The sequence below is a fragment of the Globicephala melas genome, chromosome 12 (assembly GCF_963455315.2).
Source record: "Globicephala melas chromosome 12, mGloMel1.2, whole genome shotgun sequence".
In the NCBI taxonomy this organism is placed as follows: domain Eukaryota; kingdom Metazoa; phylum Chordata; class Mammalia; order Artiodactyla; family Delphinidae; genus Globicephala; species Globicephala melas.
In genome coordinates this window covers 43522828-43540935 of record NC_083325.1, presented here as the reverse complement: position 1 = coordinate 43540935, position 18108 = coordinate 43522828, and the positions used below count along the sequence as shown (strand labels likewise).

Here is an 18108-nt window from a genome sequence, read left to right as displayed (position 1 = left end):
GAATTTAACTTTTTGGGGAACTACCAGACTGTATTCTAATGCATTTGCACCATTTTATTGATACATTCCCATCAATAATGTATGAGTTGCAGTTTCTCACTAACACACGTCTTTGTCCATGTGTTTTATTATAGCTATTTTAGTGGGTGTGAAGTAGAATCTCGCTGTGGTTCTGATTTGCATTTTCCTGACTAATTTGCATTTTCCTGACTAATGATGCTGACCATTTTGTCATGTGCTTATATGCCCCATCTGTATATCTTCTTTGGAGAAATCTTTTTAAATGCCCATTTTAAAACCAGGTTGCTGTGTTGTGCTGGAGAGTTCTTTATATATTCTGGATACCAGTCCCTTATCAGATATATTTTCTCCCATTCTGTGGACTGCCTTTTCACCGTATGATAGTGTCCTTTGAAGCAAAGAAGTTTTTAATTTTGATGAAGTCTGATTTATCTGTTTTTTTCTTTTGTAACACTTGTGCTTTCTGTGTTATACCTAAGAAATCACTGCCTAGGGGAATTCCCTGGTGGTCCAGTGGTTAGGGCTCTGTGCTTCCACTGCAGGGGGTGCAGGCTCAATCCCTGGAGAACTAAGATCCCGCAAGCCTTGCGGTGAATAAAAACAAAAAGAAAAAAAAAATCACTGCTTAATTTGAGGACATGAATATTTACACCTGTAGTTTTTTCTAAGTGTTTTATCCTTTTAATTCTTATATTTAAAACTTTTGTCTACTTTAAGTTCTGTAACATGGTGAGGGGCAGGGTCCAACTTCATTCTTTTGAATGCAGATATCCAAGTTGTCCTAACACCATGTTGAAAAGATGATTCTTTACCTCAGTGAATTGTCTTGGCAGTCTTGTTGAAAAGTCTACCTTTTTTTTTTTTTTTTTTTGGTGCTGTGAGCCTAGCAGATGAATTTATTTTGTATTTTTGCTGCATAAATAGATTAGCACCTCACTGAGGCACTTCTCAAGGCTTTCTTTTTTTTCTTAGTTTTTATTTTTATTTTGTATTGGAGTATAGTTGACTAACAATGTTGATTAACAGGTGTATAGCAAAGTGATTCAGTTATACATATACATATGTATAACTGAGCAGAGTTCCCTGTGCTATACTGTAGGTCCTTGTTATCCATTTTAAATATAGCAGTGTGCGCATGTCAATCCCAAACTACCTTACTTTTTAATATGAAAGAAAATCCAAGCATCACCAGACACTTGAGAAACATTTCTACTATGAAAGAAGGGATCAAAACAACTGATGTAACAATAACAAAAACCTATGAAGAAACAATGACTCTTTCTGAAATAAAACTGACAAATTAACAAATTTTAAGTTAGGAAACTTAACATAATTCATCATATTAACAAATCTAAGGGGACAGAATTCAAGAATTATCCTTGACTCCAGTGGGCCCCAAACTTTTTGGCACTAGGGACCGGTTTTGTGGAAGACAACTTTTCCATGGTTTGGATGGGGGGTGGGGGGATGGTTCAGGCTGTAATGTGAGCGATGGGGAGCGGCAGATGAAGCTTTGCTTGCTCGCCTGCCACTCACCTTCTGCTATGCGGCCTGGTTCCGCATAGCAGAAAACAGGCACATCTGAAAACAGGCACATACCTGAAAACAGGCACATCATCAGAAAGTCTACATTATAATAAATGTATAACCCAGGCCTGGGGGTTGGGAACCCCTGCTCTACTCAATGAAATAAAGAATACATAGATGGGACTTCCCAAGTGGTCTAGCAGTTAAGACTCCATGCTCTCAATGCACGCGGCTTGGATTTGATCCTTGGTCAGGGAACCAGATCCTGCATGCTGCAGGATGCAGGTTGCTGCAGCCTACATGCTGCAACTAAAGGTTCCGTATGCTGCAACTAAAAGATCCTGCATGCCGCAACAAAGATCCTGAGTGCCACAGCAAAATAAAAAAAAATAAAAGAATACATAGATCTTCCTTCAACATGATTAAAAATTTTTAATCATCAGTAAAGGTGATAGTCGCAACTACTGAGCCTACGTGCTGCAACTACTGAAGCCCATGTGCTGCAACTACTGAAGCCCATGCTCCGCAACAAGAGAAGCCACTGCAATGAGAAGCCTGTGCACTGCAATGAAGCCTAGCTCCTACTCGCCACAACTAGAGAAAGACCATGTGCAGCAACAAAGACCCAATGCAGCCAAAAATAATAAATAAATTTCATTAGTAGCTACTGTTTCGCTGATCTTGAAAACTATAAAATTTTCAAAGAATGTGATTTTTAAAAAATATGTTAGAGCTTTAGGATGCCTCCCAAAGGAAAACAGACAAATTATCACCTGATCTATTTAATTTTAAGAACCAATCAATTCGATTGTAGCAATCAACGATGGTGACGAAAATTATAAGATGCTGATGAAAGAAACTGAAGACGACACAAACCGATGGAAAGATACACCGTGTTCTTTCCATGAAAGAATGAAAGAATCAGTGTTAAAATGACCATACCACCCAAGGCAAACTATAAATTCAATGCATTCCCTATCAAATTACCAACAGGACTAGAATAAAAAATTTAAAAACTTGTATGGAAACACAAAAGACCCCAAATAGTCAAAGCAATCCTGAGAAAGAAGAATGGGGCTGGAGGAATCAGGCTCCTTGACTTCAGACTGTACTACAAAGCTAAGTCATCAAAACAGTATGGTACTGGCACAAAAAACACCCATATAGATCAATGGAACAAGATACAAAGCCCAGAAATAAACCCATGCACTTATTGTCAATTAGTCTACGACAAAGGAGGCAAGAATATACAATTGAAAGACAGTCTCTTCAACAAGTGGTGCTGGGAAAACTGGACAGCTACATGTAAAAGAATGAAATTAGAACATTCTCTAACACCATATACAAAAATAAACTTGAAATGGATTAAAGATCTGAATGTAAACCAGATACTATAAAACTCCTAGAGGAAAAGATAGGCAGAACAATCTTTGACATAAATTGTAGCAATATTTTTTTGGATCAGTCTCCTAAAGCAAAGGAAATAAAGGCAAAAATAAAAAAATGGGACCTAATTAAACTTAAAAGCTTTTGCAAAGCAAAAACGAAAAGACAACTTACTGAATGGGAAAAAGATTTGCAAATGATAGGACCAATAAGGGGTTAATATCCAAAATATATAAACAGTTCAAACAACTCAACATCAAAGAAACAAACCCAATTAAAAAATGGGCAGAGGATCTAAACAGACATTTCTCCAAAGAAGACATACAGAAGGCCAACAGGCACATGAAAAGATGCTCAACATCACTAATTATTATAGAAATGCAAATCAAAACTACAATGAGGTAACATCTGACACTGGTCAGAATGGTCATCATCAGAAAGTCTACATTATAATAAATGCTGGAGAGGATGTGGAGAAAAAGGAACTGTCCTACAGTATTGGTGGGAATGTAAATTGGTGCAGCCACTATGGAGAACAGTATGGATGTTCCTTAAAAAACTAAAAATAGAACTACCATATGACCCAGCAATTCCACTACTGGGCATATACCCTGAGAAAAACAGAATTCAAAAAGAGTCATGTACCACAATGTTCACTGCAGCACTATTTACAATAGCCAGGACATGGAAGCAACCTGTCCGTCGACAGATGACTGGATAAAGAACACGTGATAAATATACACAATGGAGTAATACTCAGCCATAAAAAAGAATGAAATAATGCCATTTGAGGCAACATGGATGGACCTAGAGATTATCATACTAAGTGAAGTAAGTCAGAAAGAGAAAAACAAACATCATGATATTGCTTGTAAGTGGAATCTAAAAAAAAAAAAGATACAAATGAACTTATTTACAAAACAGAAATAGACTAACACACAGAAAAGAAACTTATGGTTACCAAAGGGGAAAAGGGTGGGGGGGGGAACAGATAAATTAAGAGTTTGGGATTAACATGTACACAATACTATATATAAAATAGATAACCAACAAGGACCTACTGTATAGCACAGGGAACTATATTCAACATCTTGTAATAATCTATAATGGAAAAGGATCTAAAAAAAGAATCTATCTATCTATCTATCTAATCTATCTACCTCTGAATCACTTTGCTGGACACCTGAAAAGCAACGATGGTGAAAATGGCTAAAGGGCCATTGGTGATAAAGAACTTGCCTTCACTTAGAAATGTGGTCAGTTTGCTGAAAAAGGTTGAGAGCCAATATAACTAGTGCTTTACTCTGTGAGCTCCTATCTTGCTTAGTATCAAATTTTTGTGATAGTCTTGAGTGACTGAGCAATTAATTAGTTTTCCAAGAACAACTGCTATTTTTCTATCTGTTCCCCCAAAAGATGTAGAACAAATGTATTCGGCAATCTGCTGTTAGTGTCAAAAAAGGTGAAATATGTGTTTGTGTTCGCACTTGATTTTGCTTGTTCATAAATAAAAAATTATCTGTAAGGACAGTAAATTAAAAACTCAGGGAAATAACCCAGAAAATAGAACAAAAAAATGAGTAATAGGAGAGAAAAATTATGAAAATTATAAGGCCCAATATCCAAACAATAAGCTATAGTGAAAGAGCATAAAATGTCCCAAAACTAAAGGTCATGACTGTTTAGCTGAGAATGCCCAAAGTATATCATCCTGAAATTTCAGAATACAGAGATAAAACCCCAAATGCTTCCAAGAAGAATCAAATAAAATCACACACACACAATCAGGAGTAAGAATGTCTCTGGAATTCTTGGCAGCAATAACTTCGAAGTTTTGAAAGAAAATTATTTCTAATTTGGCTCTACATTCAGTTAAATTGTCAATCAAGTATGAGGATACAATAAAGACATCTTCATACATGCAAGGTCTCAAACTTTATCTCTCATGGAACTCTTTTTCCAGGAAACAGAGAGGGTATGCTCCAACAAAATGAGATGGAAAATCAAGAAAGAGAACAGAGACCTGAGATCCAGGAAACAGTCAACATAAGAAAAGAAGCAAGGCAAAAGGAAGTATTAGTATGATGGCAGAGGCAGCCTTAAGACAACAGATGAGCAGCAAGTCTGGAGAGGAACCAATCTAGGCTGGGACAAGATGGGAGACTTTAAGAGAGATGTCTCCAAGGGGGAGACTATGTGGAAAATAACCTGAGAGGTTATTTACTCTATAAAAAGAGAAAAGTTATAAAGAAAAACACAGTGTAGAAAAAAAGCAGGGAAAAAAAGAGAAAAAAGCAGGAAAAAAATTAATGAATAAAGAATATTTGTGTTATTATAGCTATAAAGTTATCAAATATTGTTTTAACCAAAAATTGTGATACAGAGAGTAATAAGGGTGAGGATCTGGTACGGAGTGGTAAAACAATATGGCAGTATTAGCATATTAATTAGAAATAGAAGAACGAGCTAGAAGAGTTCCAAGCCTTCGCTGCGTAGAAGAGGACTGTTTTTTTTTCAATACTTTTAATGCTATTTATCTTTTAAAAGTAAGTGCATATATTACTTTGATTAAAAAAAAAAAAAAAAAGAAAAGCTAGTATATATTGAGAATGTGCCAAATAGTGTTCTAAACTCTTTACATTTATTAAATAATTAAACCTTCACAACAAACCTATAAAGGAGGTGCTGTTTTATCCCTGTTTAAAATGAGAAAACTAATAAGGCCCAGAGAGATTAAATAATTTACTTAAGGTCAAACACAAAGAGGCACAGCCAAGATTTGAACCCAAGCAATATAACTCAACAGCAAATATTCTTAATATAGTGTCATAATATTATACTAAATTGTCCTATCAAAAAATGAAAATTTAAAAATTCTTATTCAATAACATAAACTGTATTTCACAAACAGGAGAATCCTATTGAAAATGCTACTTCTGTGATCATTAGTCAAGAGCCCACCTTGCTACAATACTGAAGAAAGATTCTACATTTTTGTAAAATAAATAAACTCAGACTTATATTCTGTGTTCAAAACAAGAAGCATCACTTCACTTAGGTTTTCTACTATGGCCTTCTCTTGTCCTTCTAACCTTATACTAACAGTTGTCCTTTATTTATGCCTTTTTATTTTAAGCCACTCCTTTTTGGGGAAAAGGACATATTACATATAATAATAATGTAAATGAAAGAAAAAAGTTTTATATAAAATTTGAACTTGTTTACATGAAAAAAGTAACCAATGGGAAATACATTTGCTATGTGAATGACAAAAAGGTTAATATTCTTAACCAAAGACTCACTCATACTAAAAAGACATAAACCAATTTTTAAAAAGGCAAGACTATGAACAATTAACAGAAGACCAAATTCAAAAGGCTAACATTCAACCTTACTAGTAACAAATGACACAATTAGGAACGAGATATATACTGTCTCCTCTACCTAACTGGTAAAGATTAAAAATCATTATAATAACAGTGCCAAAGCTGCAGTGAACCAAGCATACTCATACAATGCTTACGGTAACATTAATTGGTATAGCCTTTCTGGAGAGGAATTTGACAATATGGGTGAAAACACTGTTCTACTCATCTATCCAAGAAAATAACTTAAAATGCAACAATGCCAGTAGTCAGTGAAATATCAGAATCAACTTATGTGCTCCAAAATATTGGTGGGGGGAGGGGATGCTTACAAATACTATGATACAGCTAAATCAAATGAAATTCTACAGTCCTCATTAATGTTTTAATAACAGAGAAAAATTCTCGTAATTAGTGGAAGCAGGATACAAAACTGTGCTTATACAGAGACTGTAATTGTGTCAGATAAACCCATACACCTAAAGAAAAATCAATCGTTAGCAGTCATATTCTCTGATGACAATGTATGCAACTTTTTTTCTTCTTTGAGATTATTTTTATTATCCAAATTTTCTTCAGGAAACATGAAATAGTTCTACAGACGAAAAAAGCGAAGTTTGTGTGTAGAGCAGTTTCACATACCTTGGTGGCTGTTACTGATGTAGCCAAGTTTGTAGTTTTGGAAGAGGATCCATTAGAACTTGCTGGTGGTGTCTGAGCCACTACAGATTTACTGTTTGTACTGTTTGTTCCATTAGCAGCACTAGTGGAGTGGGAGAAAGTAAATTTGAAGCCACCAGAAGATGTCCTTTTGGGAAGGTTTTCCTTGTCTTCACTTTCCTTTGCTAAAGCAAATGTAAAAATTTGAATTATCAGTAAATATTGCTAAGTCAAAGCATCTGAAAACAATAATTTAAAAACTTATAAAACAGTGCCTTTGCTTTTTTGTAAGAGCTAAGAGGGTAGAGCATGATGTGTACAGTGACAAGTCTTTATTAGCTGGAGTCTTAGAAATCTCAGGATTAGAAGGAAACTTCAGAGTCATATAACAGATCAGCCACCGTATGCTAGAATTCCACACTGCTATATCTAGGACTCTTCCAAGGACTCACTAGCTGTCTGACTCTTCCTTTCATTGTCTCTCTGCAGCTTCCACTCACTGACTCTACACTTCCATACTCATTGTGAAAACCTAATAATCTCTCCCACAAGTCAATAATATTCCAAATGCCTAAAGAAAATGATTAGGATCATGTTTATCAGTCATTTATTTCCTGAATATTCCAGGTTCCTTTATGTGTTTCCTTTATCACAAAGGTATCTACTATCCTTTAACATCTGGCTGCCACTATTTTTTTTTTTGTTTGTTTGCGGTACACAGGCCTCTCACTGTTGTGGCCTCTCCCATTTCAGAGCACAGGCTCCGGATGTGCAGGCTCCGGACGCACAGGCTCAGCGGCCATGGCTCACGGGCCCAGCCGCTCCGCGGCATGTGGGATCTTTCCGGACCAGGGCACGAACCTGTGTCCCCTGCATCGGCAGGCGGACTCGCAACCACTGTGCCACCAGGGAAGCCCTGGCTGCCACTATTTTTGATTATGTTTCTTAACTGGATGCAGTACTTCAAGTATGGCCTCACTGCCTCTTCTGACAGTACTCAGGGCAGGGCCTGTAATGAGTAAAGGTAGAAGAATTTGGCTACCGAAAGGTACCTATTCCTTAGGACATTTTAATAGGCTCTTGTGATCCCCCAAGCTGAAATAAATAGAACTTATGGCAGTGATGAGTGGAAAATGAGTGAGGCTGGTAGCAACAGTTTCAAGGAAAATGTAATAAGAAATTAATGAAACACTAACTAATGAGAAATGCCTTTAGAAAATCACACGTTGAAAATCACAAACTAGGAACCTCCCTGGTGGCACAGTGGTTAAGAATCCACCTGCCAATGCAGGGGACACGGATTCGAGCCCTGGTCTGGGAAGATCCCACATGCCGCGGAGCAACTAAGCCCGTGTGCCACAACTACTGAGCCTGTGCTCCAGAGCCTGCGAGCCACAACTACTGAGCTCGCATGCCACAACTACTGAAGCCCGTGCACCTAGAGCCCTTGCTCCACAACAAGAGAAGCCATCACAGTGAGAAGCCCACACACCACAACAAAGAGTAGCCCCCGCTCACCACATCTAGAGAAAGCCCACGTGCAACAACGAAGACCCAACACAACCAAAAGTAAATAAATAAATAAATTTAAAAAAGGGAAAGAAAATCATAAACATATATAAGTCTAGGAAATGCTTTTGCCTTTCAAGATATAAATTTTTTGAAACATTTAAATTATAGAATTAAAGTGACTGGTTCTTCTGAAAAACACTAGTAAGATCTTAGTTTTATAAACAAGTTAAACATATTTGAAAGACAGGAAATTTTACTGTTACTTTTCCGCTCTTGACATTTTATCTTTTTTTTGAACATTTATTTGTTTTGGCTGCTCCGGGTTGGGATCTTCAGGTGCGGCATGCAGGATCTTTTTTTTAGTTGCAGCATGCGGACTTCTTAGTTGCGGCCTGCAGGCGAGATCTAGTTCCCGACCAGGGATCGAATCTGGGCCCCCTTCACTGGGAGCACGGAGTCTTACCCACTGGACCACCAGGAAAGTCCCTTGCCATTTTATCTTTATGAAACTTTTATAACAATTTAAAACTTTCAAAGAGTAAAGTACTTCTTTCTTTAAGCTTAGTTTCTCCAGCTGTAAATGACAGAGCGCTTTGGAAAATTTCTATGGATCTATATGGTCTCTATTATTATTGAAGATTTCAGTATAGAAATAAAAGCACAACTGTTCACAGAAGGCAAAGTATAGACAATGCAATTTATAAACAGCAAATGAAGAGAGTCACAAAATGGCAAGTTTCAAGAAAAACATTTTAAACACTTTTTTTTTTTTTTTTTTTTTGCGGTACGTGGGCCTCTCCCGCTGCGGAGCACAGGCTCCGGATGCGCAGGCTCAGCGGCCATGGCTCATGGGCCCAGCCGCTCCACGGCATGTGGGATCCTCCCCGACCAGGGCACGAACCCGTGTCCCCTGCATTGGCAGGCGGACTCTCAACCACTGCGCCACCAGGGAAGCCCCATAAAATGTTTTGAAAAATCAGATTTGAAAAAGGTGATAATTTTAAAAGGTTTTGATTTAGCATAAAATTCATGTCTTTCATGCTTTATAAACTATTATCACAACTTCACAAACAACTGAATAATTTCTATACTAAATAAGAGAATGAACTAATCAAAAATTCAAAATTTTAATACCCTTTTTAGTCTCCATGAATTTTTCATAACTATCTGGAAAATCATCTTCTGCCTTAGATTTTTCCACTGGTGCCACAATTGTTTTCCCTTCCTCCTCTTCATCTTCATTAAACCACATTTCTTCATCCTCTTCCAATGCCTTTGCATCTCTGCGAAATCTGTTACTACGCAATATAGATGGTACACTGTAAGAAATATATCACAAATATTAAGTAGTGATTTAAAATTCCTGACCAGATTATATGAGAATATGTATAACCAAGAGGAGCTGAAATAATTTTAACTGAGTATAACTTATATCATAATCACCTCAGCTGCGATATAAGATGTAACCAGAAACCAGAGAACACTCCAAGGATGTTTGTACACCAGCCTAAAAATTTATCTTGAGTTATGATATGGAGCAGTAATCTTTCATACAAAAGATTCAGTGTAGGGAGAATATACTACCCTCCTACACAACCCTGTACTATCTAATGATGGAAAGAAAATTCCTGGGTAAATTTCATATGTAAGATCAAACTACACATGATTTTGAACATAATTTTATAGGCTATAAATGCAATATACTTAAACAATACCTGTTCAGTTTCTGATTTTGTCTGTCTTTTTCTTGCTCATATTTAGTCTTCAATCCTTTGAATGTCTGAACATATTCAATCGATTCAAGTGCTTTATAAAAGTTTTCAACTATATGTGTAGTAAGAGACTTGATATCTTCCTGTATAAGCACAAAATTTATATTTCAAATATAATACAATGCTTGTTAGAAGAAAAACTTAAAAAAATTTTTTTATAGTTCTAAAGCTGATCAAAAAAAAGGTTTTTCAAAATCATCTTCCAAAAATAAACGTCCTAGTTTCTTTATACATGAGCCAGGACTCCACAGAACACTTGGAAAAAAGGAGAAGTAATTGACTGAAGCCCTTTTGGGGGGACTATAAAGAACATTTGAAAGGTAAATGTATTTAGTTTATGTTGTCTGTTTATTTTTTGCATTTACATAATAGCACTTTACAATTTAAAAAGCGCTTATCACATACAATTTCACTTGATCCTCATAACAATTCTATAAAATACGTTTTATTAACCCTATTTTACAGAAAGGGAAAATTGAGGCTATGACAGAGACTGGATGGCCCGATCAAGAGTGCACACCTAGTTAGAAAGCAGATATTGAAATTATATTTTCAACAAACATTGAAAGATATTATTGATGATGCCTTGTTTAACTATCAAAACAAGATAAGCCTTACTTAAAAAATAAACAGATTCCTCTGACTATATCACATATACATATTTGGTAAAACAACTTGAATTCCTCTTGTATATTTCCACAGTTCTCTAGTGGTGTAATTTTTGTGAAATAAACCGATAGTAATAAATTTTAAATTCTAAATGAACCATTTTAAGTGATCACTGCAAATGAATGGGTGCAAAGCAGGCTCATCATTAAAAATAAATAAGTTGTGATTCAGGACTAATACTGGTAGGATATATACATGCCACTTCCTTAAAAGATATACCATAACCTGGTTGTATTAAGGACTGTTATATCTTTAAACTAGTTCCCCTGAATATCTGAATCAAAAAAATATGCAAAGGAGAAAAATTAGAAACCTAGGTAAAATAGTTGTGTTACACACCGAAACAAAAAAAGGTAAGTTTTGGGATTCAATGTACATTTATCAATCACTCAAAATTATTTTCAGAAAAACAAATTCAATCATAGGAATAGGGATGGGGCTGTGAACCTTACAATTCATTTTATCCATATCTCAACAAAAATTTTAAAGGAAAAAAATATATAAAAGTTAATCTCTAATTCATAGAACAGTACACTGTGAACCTGGGTTCAGATTCTTGGTGAGCTAGTCAACCATGTTCTTTTTTTTTCAAGGCTAAAGACAGTACTTCTATCTTCATCCTTTTTGCAAACCATACTCTTGGCAAGTGACTACTCTAAGAAAAACAATCTAGTCAGCCAAATAATCTTTACGTGGGAATACTGTGTCATCAGTACAAATCTGATTTGTAAGAAGCAAAACTAGAGAATGAATTTCTAGCTTTGACTTTCTTTTTTCAAGTTTTTTCTAACCATGTGGCCATTTCCTCCAGTGGAATCATTTCAGTGTGTGGGATGGTAAATTTATCTTACTGGTTCTTCAGTTATTCATCTTATCCCTGGTATTCACACAGAGCTCTCTCCAGATGTTTTTATGACAAATCTTTTGTTGCCTGACTGAGACTCAAGGATGAGCTGCACCATATCTTCAAGCCCTGCCTGTGCTCCTAACCAAATGAATGCACCTGAATAGGTCAGCTAATCACTTTGGGTGTCTCAAGCCCTCGTCTATAAAATAAGGCAGCTGAAGTAGTTCACCTAACTTCTCAGATTCTTCAACTTAAAATTCCATGATAACATCCTACGTTTTATGCATTTTGTATCAATGTCTACCAAGGGAATTATTTTTCAATCTTTCTATTCATTTTTATCACTACCCTTACAAAAGATCACAGAGATCACATGAATGGCATGCTTGAGGGAAATGTCCAATATGCTAAATATCCTGAAACATTTGGCAAAAAAATGGAACTGAGAACAATAGAGCACAAATGCAGTTTTAAATACTATGCTGAATTTCACAATTTAAAATATTAACATCACTAAACATACAGTTATTTTAATTTACTAAGAATCTTTTAATATAAACTTACCACTCTTATAAATTCAAATAACTCAATAACAGCTGAATTCAACAGATTGTACCGAGTTCCATTATCCAGAAGAGCATTTATAACTGGCTCAAAAAGATTTCCCTTGGTGATGTAACGATTGTAAAATTCATCTTTAAGGCCAATTATCCGCCTCATAAAACGAAGAGCACCTAATTAAAAATAATACAGGGAATAAGTTGCCAATCTTACTGGTATTAATTATTATACAGGTATTTTTACATAAAGCAATGTATATGTTCTTCTAAAGTAAAAAGCAAAACTGCAATAAGAACAATTGGATTTTGCGAAAAACAGAATTAGGGAAAAACCAACTCAAAATTTGTACAACTTGGGGCGAGAGCTAACAAAAGCCCCAATAATTGGTAGGCAGACAGCTACAAGGCAGAGAGATTAAAAAATACACAAAAACCATACAACACAAATGCCGGCACTACTTAGAGCAGTGCTGGTGGATGTGGAGACAATGCAGTGAAGGCAGCTCAGAGTCAGTAGGGGCTGTCACTGAGAAGGGGACAGGAATGGTGCAACCTGCCAAGAGCCGAGACTGCTTTACCTCTCTGGGGGACAGGGCAAAGAGGGGAGTGGGGGGAGCTTTGGAGGTAGGTGCTTCTTTTAAGTTTTCTGAAAATACAGCCAAAGGGGCTCCTGCTACCAGTAAACAGGAGCGCCAAAGGTTTTTCTACTTTTCCGATGAAAGCTATTCCAGTTCTCTTTGCCTTGGGAAAATCATCTGTGAACCAACACTACCTCCGGATTATAATAACATCACTCCCTTGTTTACCAATTGCTTGTGAGCTGTTTAACCTTTAGTAAACATGTACTGTGGCAAATCAGACTGTAACTGTAAAAGAATGTTAGAGCAACAAATAAGCAGTATAATTTGGCTTTTTACATTTTAGAATATTGAAAAGAAAATTTCCCTTTAACTAGTCTTTTCCCCAGCTAAACACATTTAGCAATATTATTGCTAAAACCTTTATGGAACACAAAATACTGTAATTTCAATCCCTTATATTTATGTTTTATCTTTTAACTTGTAACCTCTCTCCTGAGTAGTTTAATTTATTCTACAGATAACACTAGCCACATCTTTTAAAACACAAGGTTTCTGATTTTGTAAGTCACTCTCTCATTCTAACCCTCTGTTCACAGATCTAAGTTATTAAAAGAAGTTGTGTCTGTCCAAAGAGGTTCTAAATATTATCTGAAAATAAAACAGAAATAGGCCACATAAGGTATAAATGTATGATAACTGTAAGACTAAACAGGTGCAGACAGAACTGCTAGACTTAAAACATCACCTCTTTTTATGGCAGGATAAGAAATAGTTTTCCTAAGATTAAAAAGACTGAAGTATTGCCAAAGACCTGAGCAAACAGGCACTTTCATACACTGCCTGTGAATGAAGTAACATGCACACAAAGCTATAGTTAAAACAGCGTTGTTTATAATAATGGAAATCTTGAAGCAATATAAACATTTAAATACTGGAGATTTGTTCAGTTATATCCATTTAAATGTGACCATTCTGCAGTCATTTCAGAAAGGACTACTTATAGAAAGCCATATAGGAAAACCTAGCATGAGAACATCAACTGTTCCAAAATTAATATTAAAATTTAGTGTAAATCCAATCAGGATGAACTGGATAAAGTTGTATTTAAGTTACTATGGAAGAACAAATGTCCAAGAACCAAGAAAATTATGAAAAGAAAACTGAGGAGGTACTTAGCAGATATTAAACTTTACAACAGAGATACTATAATGGCATAAGAATAAACTTTCCCATTCATTTTATCTAGTGAAATAAAAGGATAAATGGTTCAGAAATAAGACACAAGTATATATGGTAACTTACTGAATACCAAAAGTGATATTTTAATTCAGTAAGGAAAATATAGTTTATTTAATAAGGTGTTAGCACAATTGGCTATACATCCAGTAGAAAAGAAAGCTAGACTCTCACTTCAAACCATATGCAAAAACAAATTTCAGATGCATTACAAATATACAAAATAATAAAAAATATTAGAAGAAAATTGAGGAAAATATTTGTATAAATTTAGGACATAGGAGACTTTCCTAATAAGCAAGGCAAAAAACCCGAAAGCCATGAAAGAAAAATAAGACATATTTGTCATCATAAAGAATCTTATAGCAATTATATGCAAAACATGCCATAAATAAACGTAAAGACAAAAGACAAATGAAACTGGGACATTTTTTTCCCCAAAATGTGATAACTGCTAATATCTCTAACATACAAGAGCTCTAAGAAAAAGATAAAAGGCAATTCACAACAGACAAAATGCAAAAGCACTAAAATGTGAAAAGATGTTATCAAGGAAAATGTAAATTAAAACACAAACAGAATACATTTTCCATCATCAGCTGGATAACATATTAAAAAGCAGTAAGAATGAGTGCTATTCATTGAGTGCATTCTTCATGTCAAGTGCTTCAATCTTTTGGGAAAGTAATCTGGAAAGTAAATTAAAATTGAAAAAGGATATATTAAAATAAATAAACATTTTGCTCTGGCAATCCCAATATAGGGAATCTATCCTATGGAAATAAACAAGTAAAGGAAGATTTATGTATGGGTTGGCCAAAAAGTTCGTTCGGGTTTTATGGAAAAACCCGAATGAAATTTTTGGCCAACCCAATACCAGGCTATTTATTACAGTGCTATTTGGAATGGTAAAATACCAAAACAATCTTGTAATCCATGCAGTGGAGAATGGTAGAATAAGTTGCGAAAGAGCCACTCTATGAAATGTTACTCAGCTATGTTTAGGAAAAATATTAGTTCACACCATATCCAATGACCTAGCGTATTATTAAGGGGCTGAGATGTGTGTCAGCATGATCCTGTTTCTATAAAAATAAAACATGGAAACATATACATGTGTGAATGTTTATGTAAATTTGCACAGGTATGGAAAAAGGAATGGAAAAGAAGTAGTGCAGGCAGTTAACAGTGGCTATTTTAAGGCCTTAAAAATAAAGGAAGTAGTAGGGAGATTAATCTTTTCTCTATACATTAAATTAAATGTTACATTTTAACTATGATTTTCATGCTCAGAAAAAACCCACAGGGCTCTTTTTATTTCTAGGGAGAAGGTTTCTTTACCTCTATCAGCAGGTGAAACTATGAGAGGAAAGTAAAGTTAGGGTTCACCAAAAATCAACATTTAAGCAAACATCAGCATTTAAGTTTGACTTTTATTGGTCCAAGTGGTCTACTGAAGAGACCGTAAGTTATTTTACATGTTCAAATAAATAACCTGAGTTATACAAATACATTTCAAGGCCCATATCTCAAAAATATAAAAAGAGTCACTACTAAATGACAGTTTGATGAAGCAGATGTAAAAGACAGCAGGAGTGGTTCTATTAGTGAAGTGTCATTGCACATGGTATTATATCACAACTGAATCTAAATGTGAGCAATATGTGGGTGGGGGAAGCACTGTGACCTACTCCTCTTGTCCTTTAAATAAAAGAAAACAAAAGATTAGTATTTCTCGCAATCATCTCTTTAATAGCATATGCACTTGCTAGAAAAAAATAATTCCACATGGGTAACTCAGGCTTTTCTATTAAAAATGCTGTTCCATAAAACATTTTGTAAGAATGTTCATTGAAACTGTTACTTACACAAGGCCAGGAAAGTGTGCTTTGAATTCATCAAGACCAAGACTCTTCTTAGCAAGTCCTTGTTCATAATATAGTTTTTTATGTGATATGTGTGATGTTCCACACAAAATGTGAGTAGCTCTAAAATTAAGGCAAGCAGCTGTGCTGTTTGATAATTATCTACAAAGAAAGTCATCACATGAAAATAAACGTTGCAATACATCTAAGCAAAGAGAATAAAGTGTACATCCTGTATTTCAGAGCAAAAGTAAAACTGTATTTTCTTCTCCTTTTTGTATCAATTAAAGAAGCTATAGATTTTTATTTTTTCATTAGGTAGACTCTCCAGAAGTATTAGTTTTACCTACTAAATAGATATTCTAAGGCTCTTATATAAAATATTTAATAATGTTAAATAAAAATGTACAAATATGATAATAAAGCCCTCACTGCATTGAGATTTTCTTGGTAATGTTTCCTTAATATGTGCTGTCATTAATATTAATGGATCTATAAAAGGGTCCACTGCACAGTAAAAGAGGAAATACCTTAAACTTTTTGACTGAAGTGGTGTAACACAAATTTCTCAAGAAAAATTAATATGCTTTCTTTAAAGACTTCTTTAAGGAAAGGACTTTTTTGGTTGTTTGAATATTAAGTGAAAAATATTACATCATGATTTTAAAACAGTAACCTTTTTAACATCAAATCATATCCATGAGAGGCCTACTGAAATATACCAGCTCTTTCTTCCTCAAGAGGCTTTGGTTGACACATTCATGGAGTGATTTAAAATTGCTTCTTGAACATCAAAATTGAATGTATAGGTAAATTACCCATACCTACTGTAAATATTTTAGGCAAGAAAATATTAAGCTGTGAAGAAATTATGGAATCACAGCCTTAGAGAATAGAAAAAATAACTGACGTCATCAAATCCAACTATTTTATTTTTCAAGAAGACTACACAAATAAATATTTTGTGGAACATCACATGATACTATCAGGAACAAATCAGCAATCTTTTTAATAACAGAATGACTAGCAAGTATACAAAATACAATTCTGGCATTTCAAAGACCTTTTCTACTTTAAATGTAAGTAAAGAGTTCTACTTCTTTCAGACCAATTTGTACAACAGCCATCACCTCAGCCAGTATCTGAACTAGTTCCTCACCATTAAAATAAATTCTCTAAATTTCTCAATTCCCAAATTTTATTTACAAAAGATCTTGTAACAGTGATCTGTAGTGTTAATTAAATGCCTTGTTTTCACTTTTCCAAATTAGAACATGAAATTACTCATCATATCTCTAATAATCCAATCTCTGAACTGCTTTCTAATTTGACACTGGCTTTCCTAGAGCTTTGATGAGCCTGGTAGAAAAGACAGGAGGCCAGGTAAACACGGCATTATTTTCCATAGTAACAGGCCAATACCTGATACATATGTTCCAAGTAGAAGCAACCATGTTTATACTCAGATTCATGAACGATACCTACGTATAAGACTATTGATGAAGACTAGTTCCTAACTGATTGGCCTTAGTTTACTAGATTTACAAAATAAGAATGAACTAATCCTCAACTTTAAGACACCTCCTTAAAAAAAAAGTCAGAAAACAATCTCTAAATTTACAGAGAAAAACAAAAACAAAATTTCAACTGGGTTTTGCATCTTTTATATTGGAGAAAGTGGAATTTTTTTTTTTTTTTTTTCGATACGCGGGTCTCTCACCTCCGTGGCCTCTCCCACTGCGGAGCACAGGCTCCGGACGTGCAGGCCCAGCGGCCATGGCCCACAGGCCCAGCTGCTCCGCAGCATGCGGGATCCTCCCAGACCGGGGCACGAACCCACATCCCCTGCATCGGCAGGCAGACCCTCAACCTCTGTGCCACCAGGGAAGCCCGGAATTTTTTTATTTAAAAAAAATCTAGTTTTGGATTTTTTGGATGAAAATATGTCTTTCCTAGTTTTGTATAAGTGCATTATATTCTGTATAGGAAAAAACTTACAGTTTGCATTAGTTCATAAAGTATGAATCTATACTTACCGGGACAAATCGTGCTGTTTTTGTTAGATCCAACTATATTATCTAATAAAAAAATTAAAATCAGCGACTTC

At 35.2% G+C, this 18108-nt stretch overlaps 1 protein-coding gene across 3 annotated transcripts in view; it reads right to left on the bottom strand.

The window, feature by feature from the left end:
* Positions 1-18108, bottom strand: part of PPP4R3B (protein phosphatase 4 regulatory subunit 3B) — a 65117-nt gene that overhangs the window by 6914 nt on the left and 40095 nt on the right. For 2 of the 3 annotated variants that reach the window (XM_030877244.2, XM_070046813.1), the window contains 6 exons: positions 18038-18079; positions 16005-16163; positions 12324-12493; positions 10187-10326; positions 9606-9790; positions 6942-7144 (listed from right to left, as the gene is read on the bottom strand). In XM_030877244.2, coding sequence (XP_030733104.1) covers positions 6942-7144; positions 9606-9790; positions 10187-10326; positions 12324-12493; positions 16005-16163; positions 18038-18079 — 899 coding nt within the window. The remainder of the gene's footprint in view (positions 1-6941; positions 7145-9605; positions 9791-10186; positions 10327-12323; positions 12494-16004; positions 16164-18037; positions 18080-18108) is intronic. The other variant, XM_030877245.3, reaches the window with a different exon arrangement.